Source organism: Phyllostomus discolor, chromosome 4 (genome assembly GCF_004126475.2).
Source record: "Phyllostomus discolor isolate MPI-MPIP mPhyDis1 chromosome 4, mPhyDis1.pri.v3, whole genome shotgun sequence".
NCBI lineage: Eukaryota > Metazoa > Chordata > Mammalia > Chiroptera > Phyllostomidae > Phyllostomus > Phyllostomus discolor.
This window is the reverse complement of record NC_040906.2, coordinates 184,053,624-184,077,523: the sequence shown is the minus strand read 5'-3', so window position 1 is coordinate 184,077,523 and position 23,900 is coordinate 184,053,624. Positions and strand designations below refer to the sequence as shown.

Sequence of the window (23,900 nt, the reverse complement as noted above, 5' to 3'; positions counted from 1 at the left end):
GATGACTTTTAGAAAAAATCACAGTGGCTTCTGCATGTTCCCATTAGAGATGCTTTCTAAAAACAACTTAAAGTTCATGTGGCTACTTAATCCACAGTTTAAAATCGTTGGATACACAGCGTGAGTGAGAGGCCTGAATTCCAGCTGGATTTCTCTTCATGCACACAGCTGCATCTTCGATATTGTCCTCATATGGGCAGCAGCCAGAAAAAATGGGTTGTTTTTTTTTGCAGATGATCATGATCCTCTCCAAAGAACAGTCAGTTTTAAAATTAAACTTAAACCTGCCGAACTTTCTGAACATCTGGGCCAGATTAGAGCTAATGTTTGCTTCCCGCTGCAAAATTTATTAGTCTTTATTATAGCTGTCGTACTGCTTCAGGCCAGCCCACAACCACTGGAAGCCTGCTGGCCAGCTAGTTCAGCCCAAGCAGATAGTTTCGCTGGCGAGTATATGTTTAAGGCACATGCCCACATCCAGCTGATGAGGGCTTTCTAAGCTGCTGCTCTAAAAAAGAGTTATACTAACCAGGAGGATAGAGGAAGCCGTGGGTGATATTCTGGGGTGGTAAATAGAAGGAACATTTTTGGCTCTCAGAAGGAGCAACCCTGACATCAGCCCGCAGACAGTCTGGGACAGTGGGAGGAAGAGGCGATGTGTCTCCCTGTTGAAAGAGAGAAAAGAAAAAAAAAATTACGCCCACAGTTGTGGCTCACCCATCACCTTTTATGGTTTGTAACTTCCCTAGAATGTTTTTCATTTAACCTTTTCCTATTTTCTTAGTGAATCAGATCTACGCAAGCAATGAAAATGGATGTCTTCAGCAATGTTTTCTTCTGTGGTTCCATTCTGGTTAGGGACACCAGGAGGGCAAATCAAATACACCTTGGAAAGAAATATTTGCAGTATAAAACCTGAACTGAGAGCAGAAGAATTGTGGGAGTTGCTGCTAACAAACAAAATCTTTTTCAGGATCTAACTTTAGGTGGTGGTTTATGCTGTACTTGCAAATAAAAGTTGAAAATAAAATATAAATTTAAAAAATACATATCAAACTAAGGATATTTTTTTTCAGTTGGGCAACTTCTAATGAACTTAAGATTAATTGAAAGAAACTGTAAGTTGTCTAAATTTACTTATTTGGGGATGTCAATAAATTTTTGCTATGCTTCATTCATCATGAAATATAAAAATTTTTAAAATAATTTTTGTAACTCTATTTTAAAACTAACACCATAATTTATTAACTAGTAGGCATCCTATAAATGTGCTATCTAACCCCACCATTTAAGATAATACAGTATTAAATTATTATTATTATATTTTGATTAGCATATAATCATGAGTAAGGAATATTGGGTATTTGTTCATATTTTCATTCAGAAACTTTGATTTATACGCCCTCAGATGCCTACAATGTATATATTTCTTAACAAATCTTATAACTTACAGAAAGGAATATTACATTACAATGTCTTCTTCTATTTACTGCATTGCACTAAAAGCAAAAATTAGGTCTGTGTGTGATAATCATTTTATCAAATATTCACATTGAACACTTTAAACTTATACATGTTATAAGCCAGTTATACTTGAATAAAGCTGGGGAAAATATATAAGTAAATATAAAAGATTAGTTCACAAAGGAGAAGGCAACATGCACTTGTGCTGTATTCATAGACCGAGAATACCATTGTGAGATACAGAATATGTAGGAGATGAAGGCAAGGAAGTCTAGGGAAAGCCAAGCAGAGCATGGGCCCCCTAAACGTACTGCAACAGTGCAGATGGAAAACACTACAATGAAGGTGAGTAGACCTCTCAACTTCTTTGAACCCTTATGTCTGCTTCCTTCTGAAATCCTATTAAAAACACAGTAATGATAAAGATAAGGAAGGGTTGATGAGAAACTTTCAGAAGTAGAAATCAGATAAACATATTTGTTTACAGGTGTAACCAGACTGAGAAGACCAGAGAACGCTTACAACTAAAAGTCTATGGTTGGGAAAGCACAAAGAAGCCAACTCCTACGACAGGACCCCAAGGTAGAGCCTGGTGTCTCTTAAAGACAGGGGATGTGTATAGGGCTGGAAAGGATAGGTTGAACGTCTGTAACACAGGCTAAACAGGACCTTCACTCGCTGGCGAGGTTGAACCAGAAGGATGATCAGACTAAAGGACACAAGACACCCAGATAGCAGGTGCACCATACTGAAGACAGTGGAATTAAATAAAAATCTAAGATCCCTCCCAGTCTCATTGTCCCTGTAGCCTGCCAATCTTATACCATGGGTCAGATTAGAAGTGTCCGTTTTTAGAAAACAAGCCAGCTTGAAATGAAAACTAGATACTGACGTGGGAATCCCCCATACAATGTCTGTGTCTCATCCTGATGGGCCTCTAGCAAAGCCTGCCAGCTGACAAGCCCCAGCCGTGCAGCTCAGCGCCTCACCCTTCAGTATGAGCTGACAACCAGAGACCACCGGACTGTGGCTGTAAAGTTGGCCTCAAACAATTAGTTGAGCAAAGTGTTTACTAATTTCTCACAGTGCCATAGACTCTAGACTGGAGAAATGGACCAGGATGGTATTAGCCAGAAAGTACTAAAAAAGGAGATTACGTGTTTTGTGCTAACTGAAAATCTTGTTTCTTACATACCAGACTTACACTCCTAAGTATAATAAACACATCAAGGTTAAGAAAGACAGGATGTGGACTTCTTTACAAAGGTAAGATTATCATCTAGAAGAATGGAGGGGGGATTAGGTCATGTCTTTTCTGAGTTCTGGGCCACCTGCCTACTCTATACCCCCACCCCCTGCACATACACAAACAGCTTTGCATGAACAGTCTTGCTATCTTTTCAGGATTCCTTAAAGTTTTTTAAGCCAGGGGATAGAAAATCAAGAAAAAAATAAATAGAACTTAGACATGGGTAAGGTCTGAACTCTCTAACTCTCACAATTCTTCAAGAGAAGTAAATAATGAGCATACACAGGACAGTGAGATGCTCTCATTGCTAGTTGGCCTGGGGATGAAATAAAACTGGAACAGGGAAGACAATTACTTATAGTGAAGTTATGGACTCCCTTGACCTATAGACCAAATGTAAAAACTAAAGGTTATTAAAGATTGGATAGTTATGATCCCACCTTATGGTAGGATAATAAAACTATATGCATTTTGAGATATTTTTCTAGTCATGTGATGTAATTTTTTTCTATAGGGAAAATATTTCTTACAGTTAAACATAAAAACATTTACAACACACAATAATGCCCCTAGTTTTTACAACCTTACAAAACACAATTAGATAATAACTTTTTGGAGCTAACAAACTTTAGAAACAAAAAAAAATTCAATGATATTAGACATTTGTACAAATATAAAGATGCTCTGAAGGAAACCAGGACTCAAATGAAGAATTTGAAACAAAATGAAGAAATAAACATTCAACCAGAACAGAATGAAGAAACAAGAATTCAAAAAATGAGTAGAGGCTTAGAAACCTCCAGGACAACTTTAAACATTTCAACATCCTAATCACGGGGTGCCAGAAGGAGAAGAGGAAGAGCAAGAAATGGGAAACTTATTTGAAAAAATAATGAATGAGAATGTCTCCGATCTGGCAAAGGAAATACACTTCCAGGAAGTCCAGGAAGCTCAAAGAGTCCCAAAGAAGTTGGACCCAAGGAAGCACACACCAAGGCACATCATAATCACATTACGCAAGATTAAAGATAAGAAGAGAATCTTAAGAGTAACAAGAGAAAAAGAGATAGTTACCTACAAAGGAGTTCCCATTGGACTGTCAGCTGATTTCTCAAAAGAAACCATGCAGGCAAGAAGGGGCTGGAGAGAAGTATTCAAAGTCATGTAGGCAAGGACCTACATCCAAGATTACTCTGTCTAGCAAAGCTTTAATTTAGAATGAAAGGGCAGATAAAGTGCTTCCCAGATAAGGTCAAGTTCAAGGAATTCATCATCACCGAGCCCTTATTATATGAAATGTTAAAGGGACCTGTCTAAGGAAAAGAAGAAGATCAAAAACTATGAACAGTAAAATGACAACAAACTCACAACTATCAACAACAAAACAAAAACAAACTAAGCAAACAACTAGAACAGGAACAGAACCAGAGAAATGGAGATCACCTGGAGAGTTATCAGTGGGGGAGAGAGAGTGGGGAGAATGGGGGAAAAGGTACAGGGAATAAGAAGCATAAATTGTAGGTACAAAAGAGATAGGGGAGGTTAAGAATAGTATAGGAAGTGGAGAAGTATATGTACAAGGTATATGTACATATTACATATGTACATATATGTACATATATCAAAGAAGGTATATGTACAACCCATGGACATGAACTAAAGGGGGGAATGCTGGTGGGGGAATGCTGGTGGGGGAGTGCAGAGTGGAGGGGAATAAAAGGAAGAAAAAAATAGGACAACTGTAATAGCATAATCAATAAAATATATTAAATATATATATATATATATCTTTCCTAGCAAATAAAAAATAAATAAAAATGCCCTTGCTGGTGTGTTTCAGTGGATTGAGTGAAAGACTACAAACCAAAGGGTTGCTGATTTGATTCTCTCTTGGGGCACATGCCTGGGTCGCAGGCTAGGTCCCTGGTCAGGGTGTGTGAGAGGCAACCGTTCAATGTTTCTCTCCTTCTCTTCCTCCCTCCCTTCCCCTCTCTCTATAAATAAATAAATAAATAAATAAATAAAACAAATAAATAAATATATAATATGAGAGAATGGGATACTTTTCTTAAAGTGTGTTAGATTTTCTTCTCTGAAAAAATCCTTTGATTTTACATTAAATTTATAAAGTATCGATTCTAAATAACAATCATAATTCTGTCTGTTATTTTCAATTTTTCACCTAGCCGCAGAAAAAAACAGCTCACATCTTCCTACTGAGGTGGCCCAGAAGCAACACGCATGTACAGCCTGATCAATCTTAATACAATCTGGATAACCTTGGTTTTGGAGCAGCTATAGAACCATCACATCAAATCACAATTTTCCCAGAACTGCTTCTGAGATAACAAGAACAACAACAAAAAAATTAGGAAGACCCATTTGGGACATGAGGGTAGGTAGGGTGGAGGAGAGTAACTGGTGGAAAATTAGGACAACTGTAATTGAAAAACAATAATTTAAAAAAAAAAAGAAAAAAGAAGAAAAAGATTTTAATTGGAAAAACAGAAAAAAGAAAAAGAAAGAAAAACCCACCAAAATCACCAAAAAACTAAAGCTCCACAAAACTTAGTCATAAGCCAGTTAGACCCATGTTCCAAAAAGTGCTTATTTAAAGTCTGATTTTTCAAACACAGAGTTGATTTACAACATTTTTATGTGAATCTCAAAACATCCTTGTATGTAATTTTCTTGAGCCACAACATACTAACAGCGTAATTTCTGAATTAGAAAGCAGAAAATTGCTAGAATTCCATCCTGTCACATGTAGGGAGAAAGACACAAGTAGTTCTGTGGACAGGAACTTTTGGTAACAAAGAAGCTAGTTTTAAAACAATAACAAAAAAGAATTGTACAAAACTAGTCTGAGTCCATTTAAAATCTCTCCGCCCTTGGTTTCCTCTAAAACTCATAGAAATTCAGGAATGCAAGACAGCAGGGGAAAGTATTAAAACCATAAACATTCCACATGATCCCTGGTACCTGGACTTTTCAAAATACAGAACTGAATAGTAAGACTGGCCTTGAATATACTGCCCCTCTCCAAAGCAAAAACAAATAGATATTATTTAAGGAATAAATAACTTCATATTGTTGTTTCGTAATGTGCTTCCCAGTATGTTTCACAGTATATTGAAGAAAATCACAAACAGCTGACTATTGTGCATATTAAGAGTGATGTTTCCATTGTCAGGGAGAAACTTTCCTCTCCCCTTCTAGGGTCTTTCAGCTGCTCTAATAATTAAAGCTACATGAGACAGATTTACTAGAGAAGATAACCAAATTTAGTTACATACTTGTGAGAACACCACATACTAGGGGGACCCCCCCAAAATAGAATTATTTTCTGGAGGGTCAGCTCCTTGTAATACAGGCTTCCCCCACTAGGTGAGTGTTCCAGGAACCCATCTGTATCAATGCACCAGCTGGTGTTGTTGTGAGAGGATGTGTTCAGCTTTAGTGAATTTTTCTGAAGATTGAACATGTTTTCCCATGTCATGATGGGTGATTTACAAAAACACATGCACACACCATGCTAGTGTTCAGCAATTTTTGACCAGAAGCATCATGATCCCCATGCCCTACCCTCCCTGTTCACTCAATCACCCTGAGTGACTTTTTTTTTTTTGGTTTCCCAGGATGAAAAAAGTCCTCAAAGGGAAACATTTTGCTGGTGTGGAAGGGGTGAAACAAAAACCAGTAGAAGCATTAAAAGGTATCAATATCGATAAGTTCAAAAACCGTTTTGAGCAATGGAAAAAGTGTCTTGATAGGTGTATTGCATCAAATGGAGAGTACTTGGAAGGTGACTGAAGCTTAAACATATAAGTATAAATACACAATTTTTTATAAATAAATTCTGGGATTTTTTTAGGTTCAGAGTCAGAAAGGAAAAATGAGATATATATGGCATTCTGAGCTAAGGATGAGATAAGCCCTTTTGGGGTTTAATAGCGGAGGGAGGTCATTTGCAGGATGGTAAGAACAGATGTTCAGTAATTACAAGTTTCCCCTGCTCTATAGAGAGGTCATAAAAAGTTATTTCTGGTGACAACTCTTATTATGGGCAGCACCCCTAATTTAAGTTCTTTAAGGGAGAGCTAAACATTTCTCATGAGCCTACAGGGTCTCTATTGTCTTCAACTCAAAATAATTCACATCTAAATCAGTATATCTTAGAGAGGCCAATCCCAAACCCCTTCACCATTAACCATTCATATGAACTCAGGTAACTGGAAAACATTTGCCCACACTGGAAATCAACATTAGTGTTCTTCTTCCACTGACCACAATCAAACCATTGTCGGCAGCACAGGTGGCTTTCAGAACACACAAAAGCTCTTACTAGTAGTGAGAAACCACACTCATTTTCTCCAAAAATCCTGAATTGGAATGAGAGTAAATAAACCAGATACAACCAATCATTTCCTTTCCATAAAAGAGCAATAACATGTTGAGGTTTGTCATCAGAATCTTTCAATCAAAAAATACTAAGCATTTCCCTATAAAAACAGCTTCCTGATTACTGTTGAAAGTACTGCTTTGTCTTTAAGTCTTTAAAATAGTGGTTGAGATTAATTTCTCAATGTGTTCACTCCTTAAACATGTACTGGGCAAGTCCAGTGTGCTGGGATATATTAAATGAAACCACACCTGCCCTAGAAGAGTGTTGGACCTAAATTTTTGGCAGATTCTGACATTTGACTTAATTTACATTTCTCTGATTACTAATGGCATTCAGTTGCTTGGCTCATAGCCTTTGCTCCTTTATTAACTGAGATAGTTGTCATTTCTCTTGTTCATTGGTAGAAATTTATTAACTATTCTAGATCCTAATTATTATTATGGATCATCATCTTGTTTCTTATATGCAATGCAAATGTATTGTCCCATCAATAACTTTGTCTTTTTGTCACATATTAATATAGTCAAATTAATCCATTGTCTCTGGGTTGTTTTTGTTATTGTTGTTATGTATCTTGAGAAATCCTTCTCTATCTCAAGGTTATAAAGATATGCACAAAGGAAAATAGATTTGCTGTTCACATTTAGGTCTATAAATCTACCAGTAATTTAATTTAGTGTATGGTGTGAGGTAGAGATCTAGTATTTTCTTTCATATGGTAGCCAAATGTCCCTGTCCTTTAACTGAAAAAGAGCAAGTTAGAGAGTGAAGACAGAAGAGGATTTAAACCACTGGATTCTCAACCTTGGCTGGAGAGATCTGAGGTATAGCACACCTGTACGTGTAGGCCTAACCTGACCTACTAGAGCACTAGATCCTCCAGGGAAGAATCACCTGTTATCCACACTGTGTTCCTTGTGCCTACGTACCATAGTACACAGTAAGTAGTAAAGTATTTGTTAAATAATCAAATAAATGCAAAGGCCATTATAATCTAGTTACCATCACCTTCTAGGTATACCTACCATATACAGGGTGGAGCAAAAGTAGGTTTACACTTATGAGTACACAAAACACAGTTTATTCTTATATTCTTATTTATTAATTATTATATTATTTTCCCATATAAACAACTGTAAACTACTTTGCCCCACCCTGTACTTAAAATATACCAAACGAATAGTGTGCCTCTGCACTTCCTGTTGCCTTGGTTTAAAATCTTCTTTCCTAACTGCCTTACTGATTGGCCAACTGGCCTGGGAACATTTCTCCAGGCACAACATGATGTGTTCTTCCTTTGCACCCATGCAGCACCTAAATACGCCTTTAAGCAATACCTGGGGCATTGTCTTATAAGACACAGGCCAGTGAGATCCCTTTGGGGCCTCTACCAAAATTCAAAATTCAAACCTTAGGATATTAGAGAACTACAATTTTTTTCCAACTTGGTTAGACCAATGGACATGGGAACTTACGGGTTTGGGGACCGTATATGAGCTCCACATAGGCATCCTGAAAGCTTTTCCAAATCCACTGATATACTCCCTGTGATAAAGGAGACAGTGTTCCTTGTTCTTCTGCATGACCCTGGGCCTCCCATATGGCAAATTTAACTTCTCTGTAGCTGTTACTAAAATAAAAACAACAAAATTAAAATGTTTGTGAAGTTAAGAAATTCTTCTATGCATAATAACTACCATTCTCAGATGACTTATTACATGCAGGTACTCTGATAAATATTTTACATATTTAAACTCTTTTAATACTTAAAACAACTCTATGAGATAGATGTTATTGTTCCATTCTACACATCACAAAACTAAGACTTAGATACATAATTTAGCCAAGCAGTTAACAGCTCATGGGACATATTTGAAAAGCTAAAACCTCAAAATCAAAAGTACAAACTTTGTAACAAGAACAATCTACTTTAATAATTGTCATAGAAAAGATACTGGAATTTTATAATAGGTACGTCCTAATGTATTTATTTTCATTTATTTGCCATTATAATCTAAACATTCATCAATTATCAATAGTTAAAAACCTGTGCGGTGTTTATGCCATGGAATAGCACTCAACAGAGCATCAAACAGCAAACATGCTTACTGAGCTCTTATCGTGTGCCAGGCACTACTCTAAGTGCACACATGAGTTAACTCATTTCATCTTCATACCAACTCTGCAGAGCAGACTTCTTCACTTTATAAATGATGAAATGGGCCTAGTGAGTCTAATACAAGAATACTTAAAAGATAATGCGTAATAAAATACTGCTTTAGGTCAGGCACTATTGTAAATTCTTTCCATGGATTAATACTTTTAATCTTTATTACTCCATGAGGTGGATATCTCTGCTATAGATGAGGAGACTGAGGAACAGAGAGGTTCAGAAATTTGGCCCAGGTGACACAGCCAGGAAGCAGTACGAGTAGGACTAAACCCAGGCAGTTTGGTTGGTTCCCATCTGAGAAAGGGAATAGGGGCCTGTGGACAACACGCTGCCTTTTCAGGGTGTCTGTAATGTTCCCAGAACCACTGCAACTACCTCACGCTTGCTATCGTTGTTAATAGCTCTGGGCTTATGTGTTTCTCCTCCTTACATCGGCAATAAAATCTTTATGAGCAGAAGTCCCTGTGAGCTTATTTTGAAGAACTCCAAAAAGGCAATATTGCATTTTGTTATGTCTAAACATCAAGGACTTAACATGTGTTCTATTGACTTACTTTCATCTTGATTGAGATTTAGCATTTGATTCACCTGTTCTACAGCAGCATTCTGCAAGAAAATATAGGGGAGGGGAGGAAGTAAGTCAAGGCAGTAACATGTTTTAAAAGGTGATCAAGATTATTTCTGTAGTACTCATGTGAATGTTTTACTATTGAACAAAGAAGCCAGACTAGTTTGAGTTTAAATTCCAGTTCTGCCACTCATTCAGAAATATAGCGCTATTCCTTGGAATGCTTTTGTGTGGGAGTTTGCAGTGATATAACTGATAAGGGGCAAAGCATCCTGACCACCCCTGGAATCCACTACTATATTGGGACAACCACACCCCAAAGCTTCCCAAACTTTAATCTGCATACAGCTTACTAGAGGGCCTTATTAATGTACGATTATGATTCACCAAGCCTGAGCCCAGTGGGCCTGAGATCCTCAATCTCTAACCAGCCGGCATGTGACACAGGTGCTGATCCTGGGGCCACACTCGGAACAGCGAAGGGCATTCTTGACCGAGGAGTACTGGCCTCACAGGTGGGTAAAACCAGCTTCTGTGACCTTGGATAATTTATCTCACTTCTCTGAGCCCTTGTTGTCTTTGTAATGTTTCATTATTATTAGTTTAAATGGCGGTTCTGATGAGGTTATCTGGGACAGTAGGTGGGAAACTGGCACTCTTACTCTGCTGATCTTTGCTGTGTGTTTGCTTTTAATTGGGAAGCTTGACTGGGCTTTTGTCCCTTGAAGCCTCTTTTTGTTGGCTATTTATGCATTTATTTATTTATGTGGTGTCATGTTATTCTGAGGATAACAGAATGCGAAGACTTTGCTGATTCCTGGTTATCAGGAATAGTTCCCACCTGAAGGCGCAAGCAGTTTATTCAGCTCTACGACCACATCTAAAACTTGGCGTCAGGTACCCCTTGACACTAGTTGGAGCTTTACAGACCCCTGATAACTGGGCTCCGACTTCACTCTGAAATCCCAGCCCCATCCACATGCTGTAGTTCTCACAGGCAGGCTCCGTGCCTGCACTTTGGGCTCCTGTGCTGACTACTTGCCATTGGGGTGCCCCTCCTCACACTGGAAACTCACTTTGCAGAAAGTTCAAGGTCTTTGCCCCTGAACTCTGCAAGTTACCCTACTCACTCCAATGAACTTCCCAGTACTGTTTATCATCCAGGCTCCAAGCATTGCCTGGAGGAGATCTTTCATTGTTACCTAAGGAATGCTGGGCTTTTGCTGAGTAGGCTCCACAGCACACAACCTAGTGACTGTGCCTGACACCAGATCACAATCCCTGAACCCTCCCTCCCAGTTATTTCTGCCCTAAATAACCATCCATGGCCATCTGATTCTTATGCTGTAAGAGAGATAGTTTATGAGGGAAAACAAAGAGAGATTCTACTCTTTGTTTTAAATGGTTAAGGACAATTAGTTCATAAAAGAATTAACAATTTCCAAACAGCGCGTTCCAGTTTACAAAGCAAATTCGCATACTTAATCTTATGATGTATCTCGCATTTCCAGATGAACCTATGAACACTTATTTAGTAAATATCTAGGCTAATACACAAAACTGGTTGTTAGCTACCTTGCTTATAGATTCGCTCACCGTTTACATTCTCATAGTTACATAAGTTACTACTCACACTTTGTAGCTGAGGGCAGGAACAGTCTAGAGCGTCTGTGGGCAGCGGAACAGTAAAGCCACACACAGAAAGCTTGGACACTTCCTCTGCGTGGGATGGCTCATAAAAAGGCACCTTCAGAAGATGGTTTAAACTACCATGGGTACCATTGTTTGGTGCTGGTTGAATGTGTAGAAGATCTGTTTTAGAAAATAAGTTCAAAGTAGATTTAAGTTGGAAGGCAACAACATCCGGGTAGGAGATGGAAGAAAACAAACGCCTGCTGTTCACTTCCTTTAATAAATTCTGCTGCGATGCAGCCGCCAACCGCATATGCCAATCAGTTTACTGACTTTCTTCCCCGAGAGTTTCTATCACTTGGTCTTTCTAGACAATACGGCCAGTTGTTGCGGGTGGGCTGCAGGAACTGCCTCCCTTTCTCCAAAGAACAGCATCATTGCTACAATGATCACTTTGTTCCTTAAGCATATTGTGACTTTCTAGCACAGAAAGCTGTACTTTTGCTCAAATAAGTATTAAAAAGTTAAATAATCTTACTTGTACTGTATTTACTTAATAATGTGAAAATTCTCTAAGGACAGGTACTTTTTAAAAATTAAACTAGTGAAGTTTGCTTAATACTAGGAGGACTTTCTCTGTTTTTTTCCTATAAAAGCAAAATACACAAATGTTTTCACAAACACAGCCTTGTAAGTGGCTCCTGCTGAGCATGACCTAACAAGAACTAGAGTCCTACCCACAAGGGCCAGCAGCCCTGACCAAAAACTCAGCTTGGGAACCAAAAGTTTAAATTGTTAAGGCAACCACATATTATTTTTAAATAGATACCTTTTAAATTTCTAAATCATATTCAATTACCATAGGCCTAGGCAGGATTAAGAGCGACAACTGTGACCATATTTATGTGTAAATTCCTACAGCTAACTCATTCATCGCCTTGCCTACATAAATAATTCGTTACTAGAGTGGTCTCAGGTAAGCGTGTGAACAGAAAGGTGGGTTAGATTCCCTAAACCTCTAATTATTTAATGTTTATACTATTGAGGGTAATAACAAATATGTATCCAAATAGGACTTTCTTACCATTCTTTATGCCAGAAGCTTTCTCTCTGTAATTATAAGGGAATACTTGTGTTTCTAGGTGTATTATTCTTGCTTTGAAAAGTTGCAAGTGTAATTTTATTTATCTAAGTTTTGTTAAATTAAATTTTCATATAGTATCTAACTAATAGAAAAACTGGTCTCCTGAGATCTAATGTTTAGCATTGCTAGAAAAATAAAAACAAATTCACTCTCAGAAATAAATAATTCTGAATCATAAATAATTCTTCCTCATCTCTTTTACTTTCCATCTCAGTGAGAGCTTCTACCTCTGGAACTCAATTTAGCACCAATTTCAAAATATATTAAATTATATACACACTTTGCTGCTGAATTCATGTAAACATACTTACCACACATTAGGTTGTAGACTTCAATATTGTCAAACGGCTCAACTTCGGTCTTCTCTTTAAAACTGGGTCCATGTGCCAGAAAGATGGCCTAGGCGGCAATAATCCAGCTATTACTAACAGCCCTCTAAGCTCAAGAACAGATATTGCAAGTGACACGACTTTCTTTCCATAACAGCCCTCCTATTTGTATTTAGGCCTCTGTAAGGATTTCTTTTCAGACTTGAAAGTGACCTTCATTCACATCTGTTTCAACTGTGATGTTGTACCAATTCCAATCAAATATAATCCAGACTGTGTTTACTTTTTCTAAATATACCCAAGTTTGCAGCACCTCATTCGTCAACAAATTAGGAGAATACAAGCAACATTGGACAACCAAAGTTAGCATGATTCTATAATATCTGGACAATATAAATTAGAAATTCATTATATACCATCATATATATTTTTGTATTGCTTTCCTCTCTTTGCTCAGATATGTTAATATTTGACAAAAATGTTGAAGTTACTGAACATTAAAATTTTTGCACAACCTGTACTGACCCACTGACTTCTCAAATATCTATCCCTTTTAATTTTTAGGATAAAAAGATTTAAATATTTTTACTTCTGTTAATTAATGTTAACTTAATTATGTTATTTCTAACAGATCTAATTGTTTTAGATTGCAAATAACTAGTAGAGAAGTATCAAACATAAAGAAACAATTCTTTTCTGGTCAAGGGGATATATATATATATATATATATATATATATATCCCAAGATAATCAGCAAAGAATTAGAAGCATAGGTTTTCCTTGCAGTAATCAACTTATTTATCAAATAGTACCTTAATTAATAAAAAAGCTTTCTATCTCCAGAGATTTTTAAAAATACTTACCAAGACATATAACTCATTATGACAATGTTAAGAGGCAGTATATTGATAAAAAGCCTAACACATTTTTTTCTATCTGGAAAGGATTGTGTGTGCATGCATGTGCGCCATATGTGATGTGTGTGTGTGTGTGTGTGTGTGTGTGTTACAAGTGAAATTCAGTAAGACAATCAGGTTGCAAACATCATAAAGCTTTACCTGCGGGGGAACACTGGCAACCATTACTCATGAACTGTTCCAAATAGTTTTTTCCCTGGGCTTCTGGAACACCTCATGCTCCTGGTTTTCTTCCTTCCCCACTGGCTCTTCCTTAAATTAACTGTTTTACTCCCAGCCTCTTCAAGTAAAGGTGCTGAGGGCTCAGTTCTTGGTCCTCCTTTCTTCCTACACTTAATCCCTGAGGATCTTATCTAGTCACATATCTTTAAAATAATGTATATACTTAAAATTCAGTTTTTCTTCTCTGGACAGGCTCTCTCTTTAATTGCCTATATAATGTCCCATATACATGTCTAATGACTATTCTGAATGTTATGTGTCCAGCTGCGCTCTCACTCCCTCCCTGGCAGTCAGCTGCAGCCACAATTCAACAGCCTTCCGGGAGTCTGCAGAGGCTCTCGCCCCGACACCTTCAGCACATTCCCTGCTCCCGCCTTTGCACTGGCTGTTTCCTCTGCCTGGGACACTTGTCCCCTGACTATCTGAAAGCTTGTTCCTTTCACCTTTTTAAAGTCTCTTCTCAAATATCAGCTCAATAAATCTTATCCTCTCCACCTTATGTAAAGTTTCATATTGACCTCATGGTACCTTGAAACCCTGTTTTTCACCTACTCCGCTTTACTTAGTTTTATTTCCAAAGCTCTCTTCCACTAACACACCAAAGAATATATTCCTTTATGGTGCCAGTTGTCTACACCCCCCTGTTAGAAAGAAACCTGCGTGAGTGCAGGGATCTTTATGTTTTGCTTGCAGATGTAGCCAAAAGTCCTGAACATTGCCTATCAGGAAGTAGGAGCTCAATAAATATTTGTTTAAAAAAAAAGCAGTAAGTTACCTCCATAGCCTTAAACTTATTGTCAAAACCATGGTTACCTCCTCCACAGGCCGAACTGGATTTACTCCTATAAAGAAATAATATTATTACACTCTGATCAATCTATTTATATGAGATCTTATCACAAACTTAGATTTAGTGGATCTTTATGTTTTTATGTAGCTTCTGCTTTCACATAAGTAAACTGTTCAGTCAACAACAGCATAAATATAGTTATTCTCATACTCAAATTCATAAGCCCAGAGGAACAAACAGAAAGACAAAAGAGAAGGAAGGAGAATTTCAAGATCTACAAAGAGAAGTCAAAAGCTTTTGATTCTTAGATATGGATAAAAGGATAATAACAAAGGCATGGGTTAAAAAAAAGAATTTGTCTTCGCGCTTACCTGTACATTTACATGTAAATGTCTGTGTTACTAAGAATAGTCTGATTAATATGTTACTTTGCTTTAGAAATATATTTTTTAAACTGGAAAAATAGAGATTTCTATTTTATGGCAGAGATGTCTAGGAAAAGTATATAAAAATATAAGTAAAAATACTCAAGGCAAGTTCATTATAATACTTGAAAAGAACAAGCCTGCATATTCTGTAAATTCAGAGTTTATGTTTAACTTTTGGGATTTTCCTCCATATACTGCTGCTCTATAACTTGAATGGTTTTTCAAATATAATTACTCTGTTTTTTGCTTATTTTTCATATTTCAGTCTTTGAATTGAGCAGTATCAGTAATTTTATATATAGTTGGGTTTTTCACTGAAAATAGCAATCAATGAACCTTGATTTTTCTTAAAGCAACAATGTTATTCTGGTTCAAATTAGATCTCTAAAGGGGAAAGAGAGAGTGAGAGAGAGAGAGAGAGAGAGAGAGACTCTTATTTCTAAAGTTTCTAAAGATTGGCCTTAAAAGGTTTCTCTCATTTGCTTCTCCACTCCCCACATCCCATTCTCTAAGACAAACACACATGCACACACTATTTCTATTTCGTCCTGAACTATAGGCTCAACTGAGAGCAGGACTTTAATTTGTCTTAAAAAAATCAATCTTTAAAAAAGTCATAAGTAACTCTTACTCAGCTTACATGAAATTAAATCATAAGATAAAAAAAATTAAATCACAACACTGAAATCTATCAAGTAGCGAAAAGAAAAAAGAGGCTAAGTCCTGCCAGGAATGGGGAAGGAAGAAGAGTCCTATTTACAGGGGGCTCACATTTGATGACCCTAAAGTGCCCAGTCATGCCCTTATTTTAGTTACTGTCAATAAAATTGTTACCATAAGGTAAATGTTGTTTAAAACTATTTTTATCCTTACTGCATAGATATTTAGTTCCCCAAGATTACTGAAACTATCTAATCAGGAATAATTAATCTTTTAATTCTCTGTGGGAAGCTAGAGTATTCATTAATGAAAGAAGGAAAAAGTCTTTTGACAAGGATGTCCACTTTCACCACTTCTATTCAATATAGTATTGGATGTTGTAGCCATAGTGATCAGACAAGAAAAAGAAATAAAAGGCATCCAAACTGGAAAGGAAAAAGTAAAGCTGTCACTGTTTCCAGATGACATAGTATACATAGAAAACCCTATAGACTCCACCCAAGACATACTTGACCTAATAAATGAATTTGGCAAGAGAGTAGGATACAAAGTCAACATTCAGAAATCAAAGGCATTTTTGTACACCAACAACAAAATATCAGAAACAGAAATTAGCAAAAAAAATACCATTTACTATAGCAAGAAGAAAAATACAGTATTTTTTACGTTAGTTTCTTTCTTTTTTATTTTTTTTATTTTAATCATTGTTCAAGTACAGTTTTCTCCCTTTTACTCCCATTCCAGCCCACCCACCCATCCCTCCCCACGTCCCTCCCATTACCACCCTCCCCCTAGTTTTTGTCCATGTGTCCTTTAAATTTGTTCCTGTAAACCCTTCCCATTCTCCCCTGAAATTCCCTCTTCTCTCCCCTCTGGTCACTGTCAGCCTGTCCTCCATTTCAGTGTCTTTGGTGATATTTTGCTTGTTTCTTTGTTTTGTTGATTAGGTTCCTGTTAAAGGTGAAATCATATGGTATTTGTCTTTCACTACCTGGCTTATTTCACTTAGCATAATGCTTTCCAGCTCCATCCAAGCTGTTGCAAAGGGTAGGAGCACCTTCTTTCTTTCTGCTGCATAGAATTCCATTGTGTAAATGTACCATAGTTTTTTGATCCATTCATTTACTGATGGGCATCTAGGTTGCTTCCAGCACTTGGCTATTGTAAATTGTGCTGCTATGAACATCGGGGTGCAAAGGTTCTTTTGTATTGGTGTTTTAGTGTTCTTAGGATATAGTCCCAGCAGTGGAATTGCTGGGTCAAAGGCAGATCCATTTTTAGTTTTCTGAGGAAGTACCATAGAAAAATACAGTATTTAGGAGTAAACTTAACCAAGGAGGTAAAACACCTGTACTCAGAAAACTACACAACACTGAAGAAAGACACAAATAAATGGAAGCAGATAAAATGTTCATGCATTGGAAGAATTAACATCATTAAAATGTCCACACTATCCAAAGCAACCTACAGATTCAATGCAATCTCTATCAAAATACTAATGACATATTTCATGGATACATAAAAAATATTTCAAAAATTTATATGGAACCATAAATGACCCCAAATAGCCTCAGCCATTCTGAGAAAGAAGAACAAAGTAGGAGGAATCATAATGCCTGATATCAAACTATATTACAAGGCCACATAGACCAATAGAACAGAATAGAGAGCCCAGAAATAAACCCAAGTCTCTACTGTCAATTAATATTTGACAAAAGGGGTAAGAACATAAAATGGAGTAAAAATAGTCTCTTCAATAAATGGTGTTGGGAGATCTGGACTGGTACATGCAAAACAATAAAACCAGACCACCGACTTACACCATGCACCAATGTAAACTCAAGATGGATAAAAGACTTAAATATAAGTTGTGATACCATAAAAATCCTAGAAGAAAACATAGGCAGAAAACTCAGATATCCCACCAGTAATACCTTCATCAAGACATCCCCTAGGGCAAGGGACATAAAGGAAAAAATAAACAGATGGTACTACAGCAAACTAAAAAGCTTCTGCATGGCTAAAGAAAACATCAACAAAATGAAAAGGGAACTAACCATATGGGAAAACATATTTGCCAATGATACCTCAGACAAGGGTTTGATCTCCAAAATATATAAAGAACTCACATGACTCTGCACCAAGAAGACAAAAAATCCAATTAAAAAATGGGCAAAGGATCTGAACAGACACTTCTCCGAGTAGGACACACAGATGGCCCATAGACACATGAAAAAAAGCTCAACATCACTAGCCATTAGAAAGATGGAAATTAAAACCATAATGAAATACCACTTCACACCAGTCAAAATGGCCACTATTAATGGCCAACAAACAAGTGTTGGTGAGGATGTGGAGAAAAGGGAACCCTAGTGCACTGTTGGTGGGAATGCAGACTGGTGCAGCCACTGTGGAAAACAATATGGAATTTCCTCAAAAAACTAAAGATGGAACTGCCTTTAAATCCAGTAATCCTGCTACTGGGACTGTACCCTAAGAATCCTGAATCAACAATTTAAAAGAACCTATGCACCCCAATGTTCATAGCAGCCTTATTTACAATAGTCAAGTGCTGGAAACAGTCTAAGTGCCCATCAATAAATGAATGGATCAAAAAACTGTGGTACATTTACACAATGAAATATTTCACAGCAGAAAGAAAGAAGGAATTCCTATCCTACCTTTTACCACAGCACAGATGGAACTAGAGAGCATTATGCTTAGTGAAATAAGCCAGTTGGTGAAAGACAAACACCATATGAGCTCACCTATAAGTGGAACCTAATTAAACAAATAAACAAATGACCAAAATAGAAACAGACTTGGTAATAAAGAACAAATTGACAGTGACCAGAGGGGAGGGGGGAGGAGGATAATGGGGGAAAGAGGAAAAGGGAATAAGAAAGGGAGCACAGATAGAGGACTCATAGGCAAGGAGAGTTGGAGGGGGATTGGCTGTGAGAGTGGAGGGACAGGGTGGGGGTGAGCAATGAGGAGAAAGGCAGGACAACAGTAACTGAACAACAAAAAATTAAAAAAAAATACTAAGCAATGGTAAAAAAAAAAAGGTGTTTTGAGCCATGCATTGGTAAAATTTTCTAAAACTGATTTTTATTTATCTTTCTATTTTCAGAAAAATCTGCACTTTTTAAAAATATTACTCCTAACCCAACTTAATGAAAAAAGTTTAGTATTTCAAATCTTTATTTGGAACCAAAAGATAAAAAAATATTGTTTGACAAAGCTCTACTTCCCATTGCAAGTGAAAACTTTAGAAACTTGCTCTTCCAAATCGCTCTGCTTATGTTTCCAACTATTACTTTGGCTCTGGAAATTACATATGGAAAAATGGAAGCTGTCATTTGGAAAAGATGAGTTGATTTTATCTGTCGTAATTTAGCTCAACTTCCAAGTACTATGTGAAATCTTTGGAACAATTTTTTTAACGTTCTTCATGTCTAATTAATAAAGTCAGGATCAGGGCTGGGTCTCTCTGCCCCAGCTGGGCACTGACACAAATGAGAGGCAAACAGGACTTCTTTCCACATCCCTGTCAGCTGCCAGCTCCCACCTTGCTCTGTGGTATCTTGCACATTTTCCCTTGCTTTGCTCTTCTACTGCCACCATTCTAACCTGGATCCTCATCATCTCTGATCTGAACTAATTTCCTAATTGGTTATCTGACTTGGAACTTCAGAATCTTCCTATAAAACACACACCCAATACTATTTAACACTATCACTGCAGGAAATGGAATGTGTGTTTTAACGAATACAAATGTGGAACAGAACATGCTGAACCCGTGCACCCCTGACAAAATCTGAGTTATGAGTTCATTACAATCCTTTTCCTGACAGTGTGCTACCTGACCAGTCTTACCATCATTCCCCCACTGCTCCACAGCTGCCCTTGGGGCTGTCATAACCCTGAAGGATGGATCTCTCTACGCATCTTCCTAACTGGCCTCCCTGCCACTCACTTGACCTTCCTCTTCCATATGGGAGCTGGGGTGAGCTCTCTGAAATGCAAATCCCACTATATCCACCTCCAGCCACCTTGTATTTACCAGTGGTCTCCTACTTTACTCTGGATCAAAGTCACAATCCTTTGTCTTGACAGAGAAGGTCTTTCATGCAGAAGGCAGCTTCACTCGCCCAGTGCTCTAGCAATAGAGGATTACTTGGCAATTGCTGGAATCTAGCTATTCTGCCAAGAAACCTGACTCTTCCTTTCTGCCATTTCTTTCCCCAGGGCTGCTCCTGGCTGTCAAAAGGTGCCCCACTGCTCTGGGAGGAGCATTTAGAGAAAGCAGCACCTCTGAGAAGACACAACCTGGCAGTGCTCAAGTCTTGGCAAGCAGATGATGCCTCCCAGCAAAGAGAAATACTTCCTTTTCTCCTGCGAGTGCAGCCAATGTCAGGGCTTGGTGAGCTGAGAGAGGGTTGCCTTTCTGCTCCCACTCACTCACTTTCTTGGCTGAGTGCCCATTACCATGTACGACCTGCATAGCTACACAGGGCAGATCTGCTGTGTGTAGCAGCATTAAGCCTAACTGATCCTGCATCTTCAAAACAGCAGGAATCATGCTTACCAGGAAGCATTCTCTGAAACTCTCTGACCACACCCGCGCCTTGTACTTGATCCTAGTGTGCAGTTGTTACATCCAATGGCAACTGCTGTCTGCCTCCCCACCTGGGCTAAGATCTTTACGGTGGGACCTGTGTCTATTTCCATTTCTTAGAAAGGTACCTGGGATGTATTTGCCAGCTTCTAATGAGTATAGAGCTTATTCCCAATAAAATAAAACGTTGTTATTCATGTTTGTCTGAAAGGGCACTTTAACAACACTTCAACTATAGTGTTAAAAGTAATTGGGTTTTGCCAAAATAATAAAATCTAACACATTTGAGGCAAAACAAGGATGAAAAAGAAGAAGAAAGTAGATTACACTAAAATGATGAAATTTGCAATGATTTTGAAATGGGAGTCTAATCTAGCTGTTGAGTATTGAACACTGTAACTAAAGACAGCATGCTTCAACTTAGATAATACCTAGCCTGAGACTCAGGAGGGAAGAGTTGGACATGGACTGACCGGGGGACTTCTTCCCACGAGACCCCTCCGTTGTTCTGCTTAGGGCTGTACTCAGCCTTCTTTCGAAGTAAGCTAGTTTACTTTGTATGTTAATAGCAAGAGAAATACAATCAGGCTCATCTTGCATTACAGATGAGAAAAACGAAGCCCCAGGACAGTAATCAGTCCTACTTCTCACAGCAAGCTAGGTGCAGAGCCAGGTGTTGAATTCTGGCTGCTTTTGTTCTTTTTAACATCTCACTGCCAGCTATTAAATGTGCAGAGCTCATCATTTGAGACTGTGTGTTAATGCGGGCAACCCAGAGGTATTCTGGTGGCTGGACGCTCCTTCTCTAACCTGTAGGTCATGCTGTGGGTGATGGAAACGTTCTTGTTTGTACCAGTGGCCCCCTAACTTCTTTGATGTCACACTCCTGACAATAACTATTTGGAGAACTCACCCACATCTGGACATATATTTACTTATATATTACATACATATACTACTAACAATCCTACTTGTTTAATATTAGTAAAGCTTAATTTTGTTCACATAATTTAACCTTCTTTTAGAGAATGCCATTCTGAGCCACGGTATACCCCAATGATGCACACAAGTCATGAAACTGAGATCTCCAGAAGAGAGGCCAGTGCCATCTAGTGACCAGATGTGAAACTGCACACTCTGTGGTCTACCAATGTACCTGCTTGGCTTTCCTAGTACCTTATGAAATAGGCTTGGCCGAATCACCGGTTCACTTATACTAGAGCCCAGTTCCTTCGTCTACCTCCAGCTCCTCTTTCTTTGTTAAATGTACCTTTCAGCTGCTGTATTCCCACTGCCTTATGTATTTCCCTGGCTTTATGTAGCAGAGAAATAAGGCCAGAAACCATACGGTGATCCTCATTCTATTTATATCCACTTACGCACATGCGGAAAATACTGGAATAAAACTTTAAAATAGGAAACATTAAACTACTAGAAAACAAATAAATTTTGTTTACTGGCTGATGATCTTCTGCATTTGACAAGGAGGGCAGGAATCATTTCTGCATCTCAAATGCTGGGAATGGGGTCTGGCATGCAGCAAGCATCAATAATGTCTTGTTAAATCAACGAATTAATTGGTTACTTGGGGATGCAGTGATTCAGAGTCATTTTTATTTTTCTTACACACACTTATATTTTGCAAATGCTCCATCATCAACATGAATTACAAATATAGCTAGAAAAAAAAAGTGACGACCAATTTGTTGGCTTGGCCTTAGAACCACAAATATGCTCTTTTGTAAAAACCACAAAGCTGACAAAGATCTTAAAGAGCCAGCCTGGAAGACAACTGATATCACTTTTATATCCTGTCTGCTGCCCAGCGGAGACCACAGCTGTTTGGATAAGAAAACTGATTACTCTCTTTTATGACATGAAATGAGAATTCTAATGCATGGTTACAATTACTAATGTACTCTGCTACAGGACATACTAATAAAGTTGCTTTATTTCAGGTTAGATGTTGTGATGCCGTAATCAGAACATGATTTTTTCCCTTTCTTTAGCTACAAATGCAAATATATCATTGGGCCCCCTTCTAATAACGGCAATGTTTCCTGCCTTGGGCTCGCAAAAGAAGCCTAACAAAATAGTGTTTGCTCAGGCAATAATTTAGACTTTAGCTTATCTGTGATTAACATATCGAATATTATGACTACAAGGTATAATTTTACTGTCTTATTTAAATTTTATGAATTTTAATGTTTTTACACTAACTTTTCCCAATTAAGTCTACCTTTAAACCAAAAAAAAAAAAAAAGAAAAATAGAAGGTGCTGGTACTGATAGTCTCTGGGGGAGAGTCGACAAACCATCTCAGCATTCTTCCTCACTCTCAGCTACACCATGGAGACCAGGAAGCTAAAATCAGCCATCAAGTAACACTCGTTTCAAATACAGAAGTGCTGGGTAGCACATAAAAAGTCAAGAAAATATCATGCTCAAAACAATTCATGTGATAGTAATAGCAGAGGAAGGTCAAGTAAATTGATAGTAAAAGATGGCTGCTGAAAGTACTACAAGTGAAAAGGCACACAGACCTCACAGCCAGCCACTGTCGATCCATCAAAAGATGAGCTTTGTCAATTCTGACATTTTTGGCAAAGTGTAGTCGTTTTGGCAAATCAGGAGTCAAATAAGGTGTGAAATGCTGATCAGGTTTTCGGCACTGAAAAACAGATACATTTTTTTCAGTTTTATTTTTCAATTGCAGTTTACATTCAGTGTCACTTTGTATTAGTTTCAGGTGTGCAGCACAGCAGTTAGACAACCATATACTTATAAAGTGATCCCCCGACGTTCAAAGTGCCCACCTAGTACTGTACCTGTTACTACAATACTGACTGCATTCCCTACACTGTCCTCTACATCCCCATGACTACCTTGCAATTACCAATCTGTAATCCTTAATCCCATCACCTTTTTTCACCCAACTGCTCCCAAATCTACTCCCCTCTGGCAATCAGTCTGTTCTCTGTACATACGAGTCTGTTTCTATTTTGTTTTTTAGATTCCACATATAAGTGAGATCACATGGTATTTGTTTTCCTTTGTTTGATTTATTTTACTTAGCATAATACCCTCTAGGTCCATCCATGCTGTCGCAAATGGTTAATATTTCATTCCTTTTTATGGCTGTGTAATATCCCATTATATGTATATATTTGTACCACCATTTTTTATCCATTCATTTATTTACAGGCACTTGGGTTGCTCCCAAATCTTGCCTATTGTAAATAACACTGCAATGAACACAGGAGAACATATATTCTCTCATTCTAGTGTTTTGGATTTCT

The 23,900-nt window shown here is 37.8% G+C and overlaps 1 protein-coding gene across 3 annotated transcripts in view; it reads right to left on the bottom strand.

Annotated features, from left to right (window-relative positions):
- The window catches only part of ENPP3 (ectonucleotide pyrophosphatase/phosphodiesterase 3), a 75,846-nt gene that overhangs the window by 10,314 nt on the left and 41,632 nt on the right, over positions 1 to 23,900 (bottom strand). Inside the window, exons 15-22 of one of the 3 annotated variants that reach the window (XM_036024733.1) lie at positions 23,145 to 23,272; positions 14,879 to 14,945; positions 12,947 to 13,034; positions 11,495 to 11,671; positions 10,431 to 10,436; positions 9,846 to 9,893; positions 8,594 to 8,748; positions 530 to 665 (exon numbers count right to left, since the gene is read on the bottom strand). In XM_036024733.1, the coding sequence (XP_035880626.1) occupies positions 530 to 665; positions 8,594 to 8,748; positions 9,846 to 9,893; positions 10,431 to 10,436; positions 11,495 to 11,671; positions 12,947 to 13,034; positions 14,879 to 14,945; positions 23,145 to 23,272 (805 nt within the window). Of the gene's footprint in view, positions 1 to 529; positions 666 to 8,563; positions 8,749 to 9,845; positions 9,898 to 10,430; positions 10,437 to 11,492; positions 11,672 to 12,946; positions 13,035 to 14,878; positions 14,946 to 23,144; positions 23,273 to 23,900 lie in introns of all 3 variants that reach the window. The other 2 variants (XM_036024732.1, XM_028509664.2) reach the window with 2 other exon arrangements.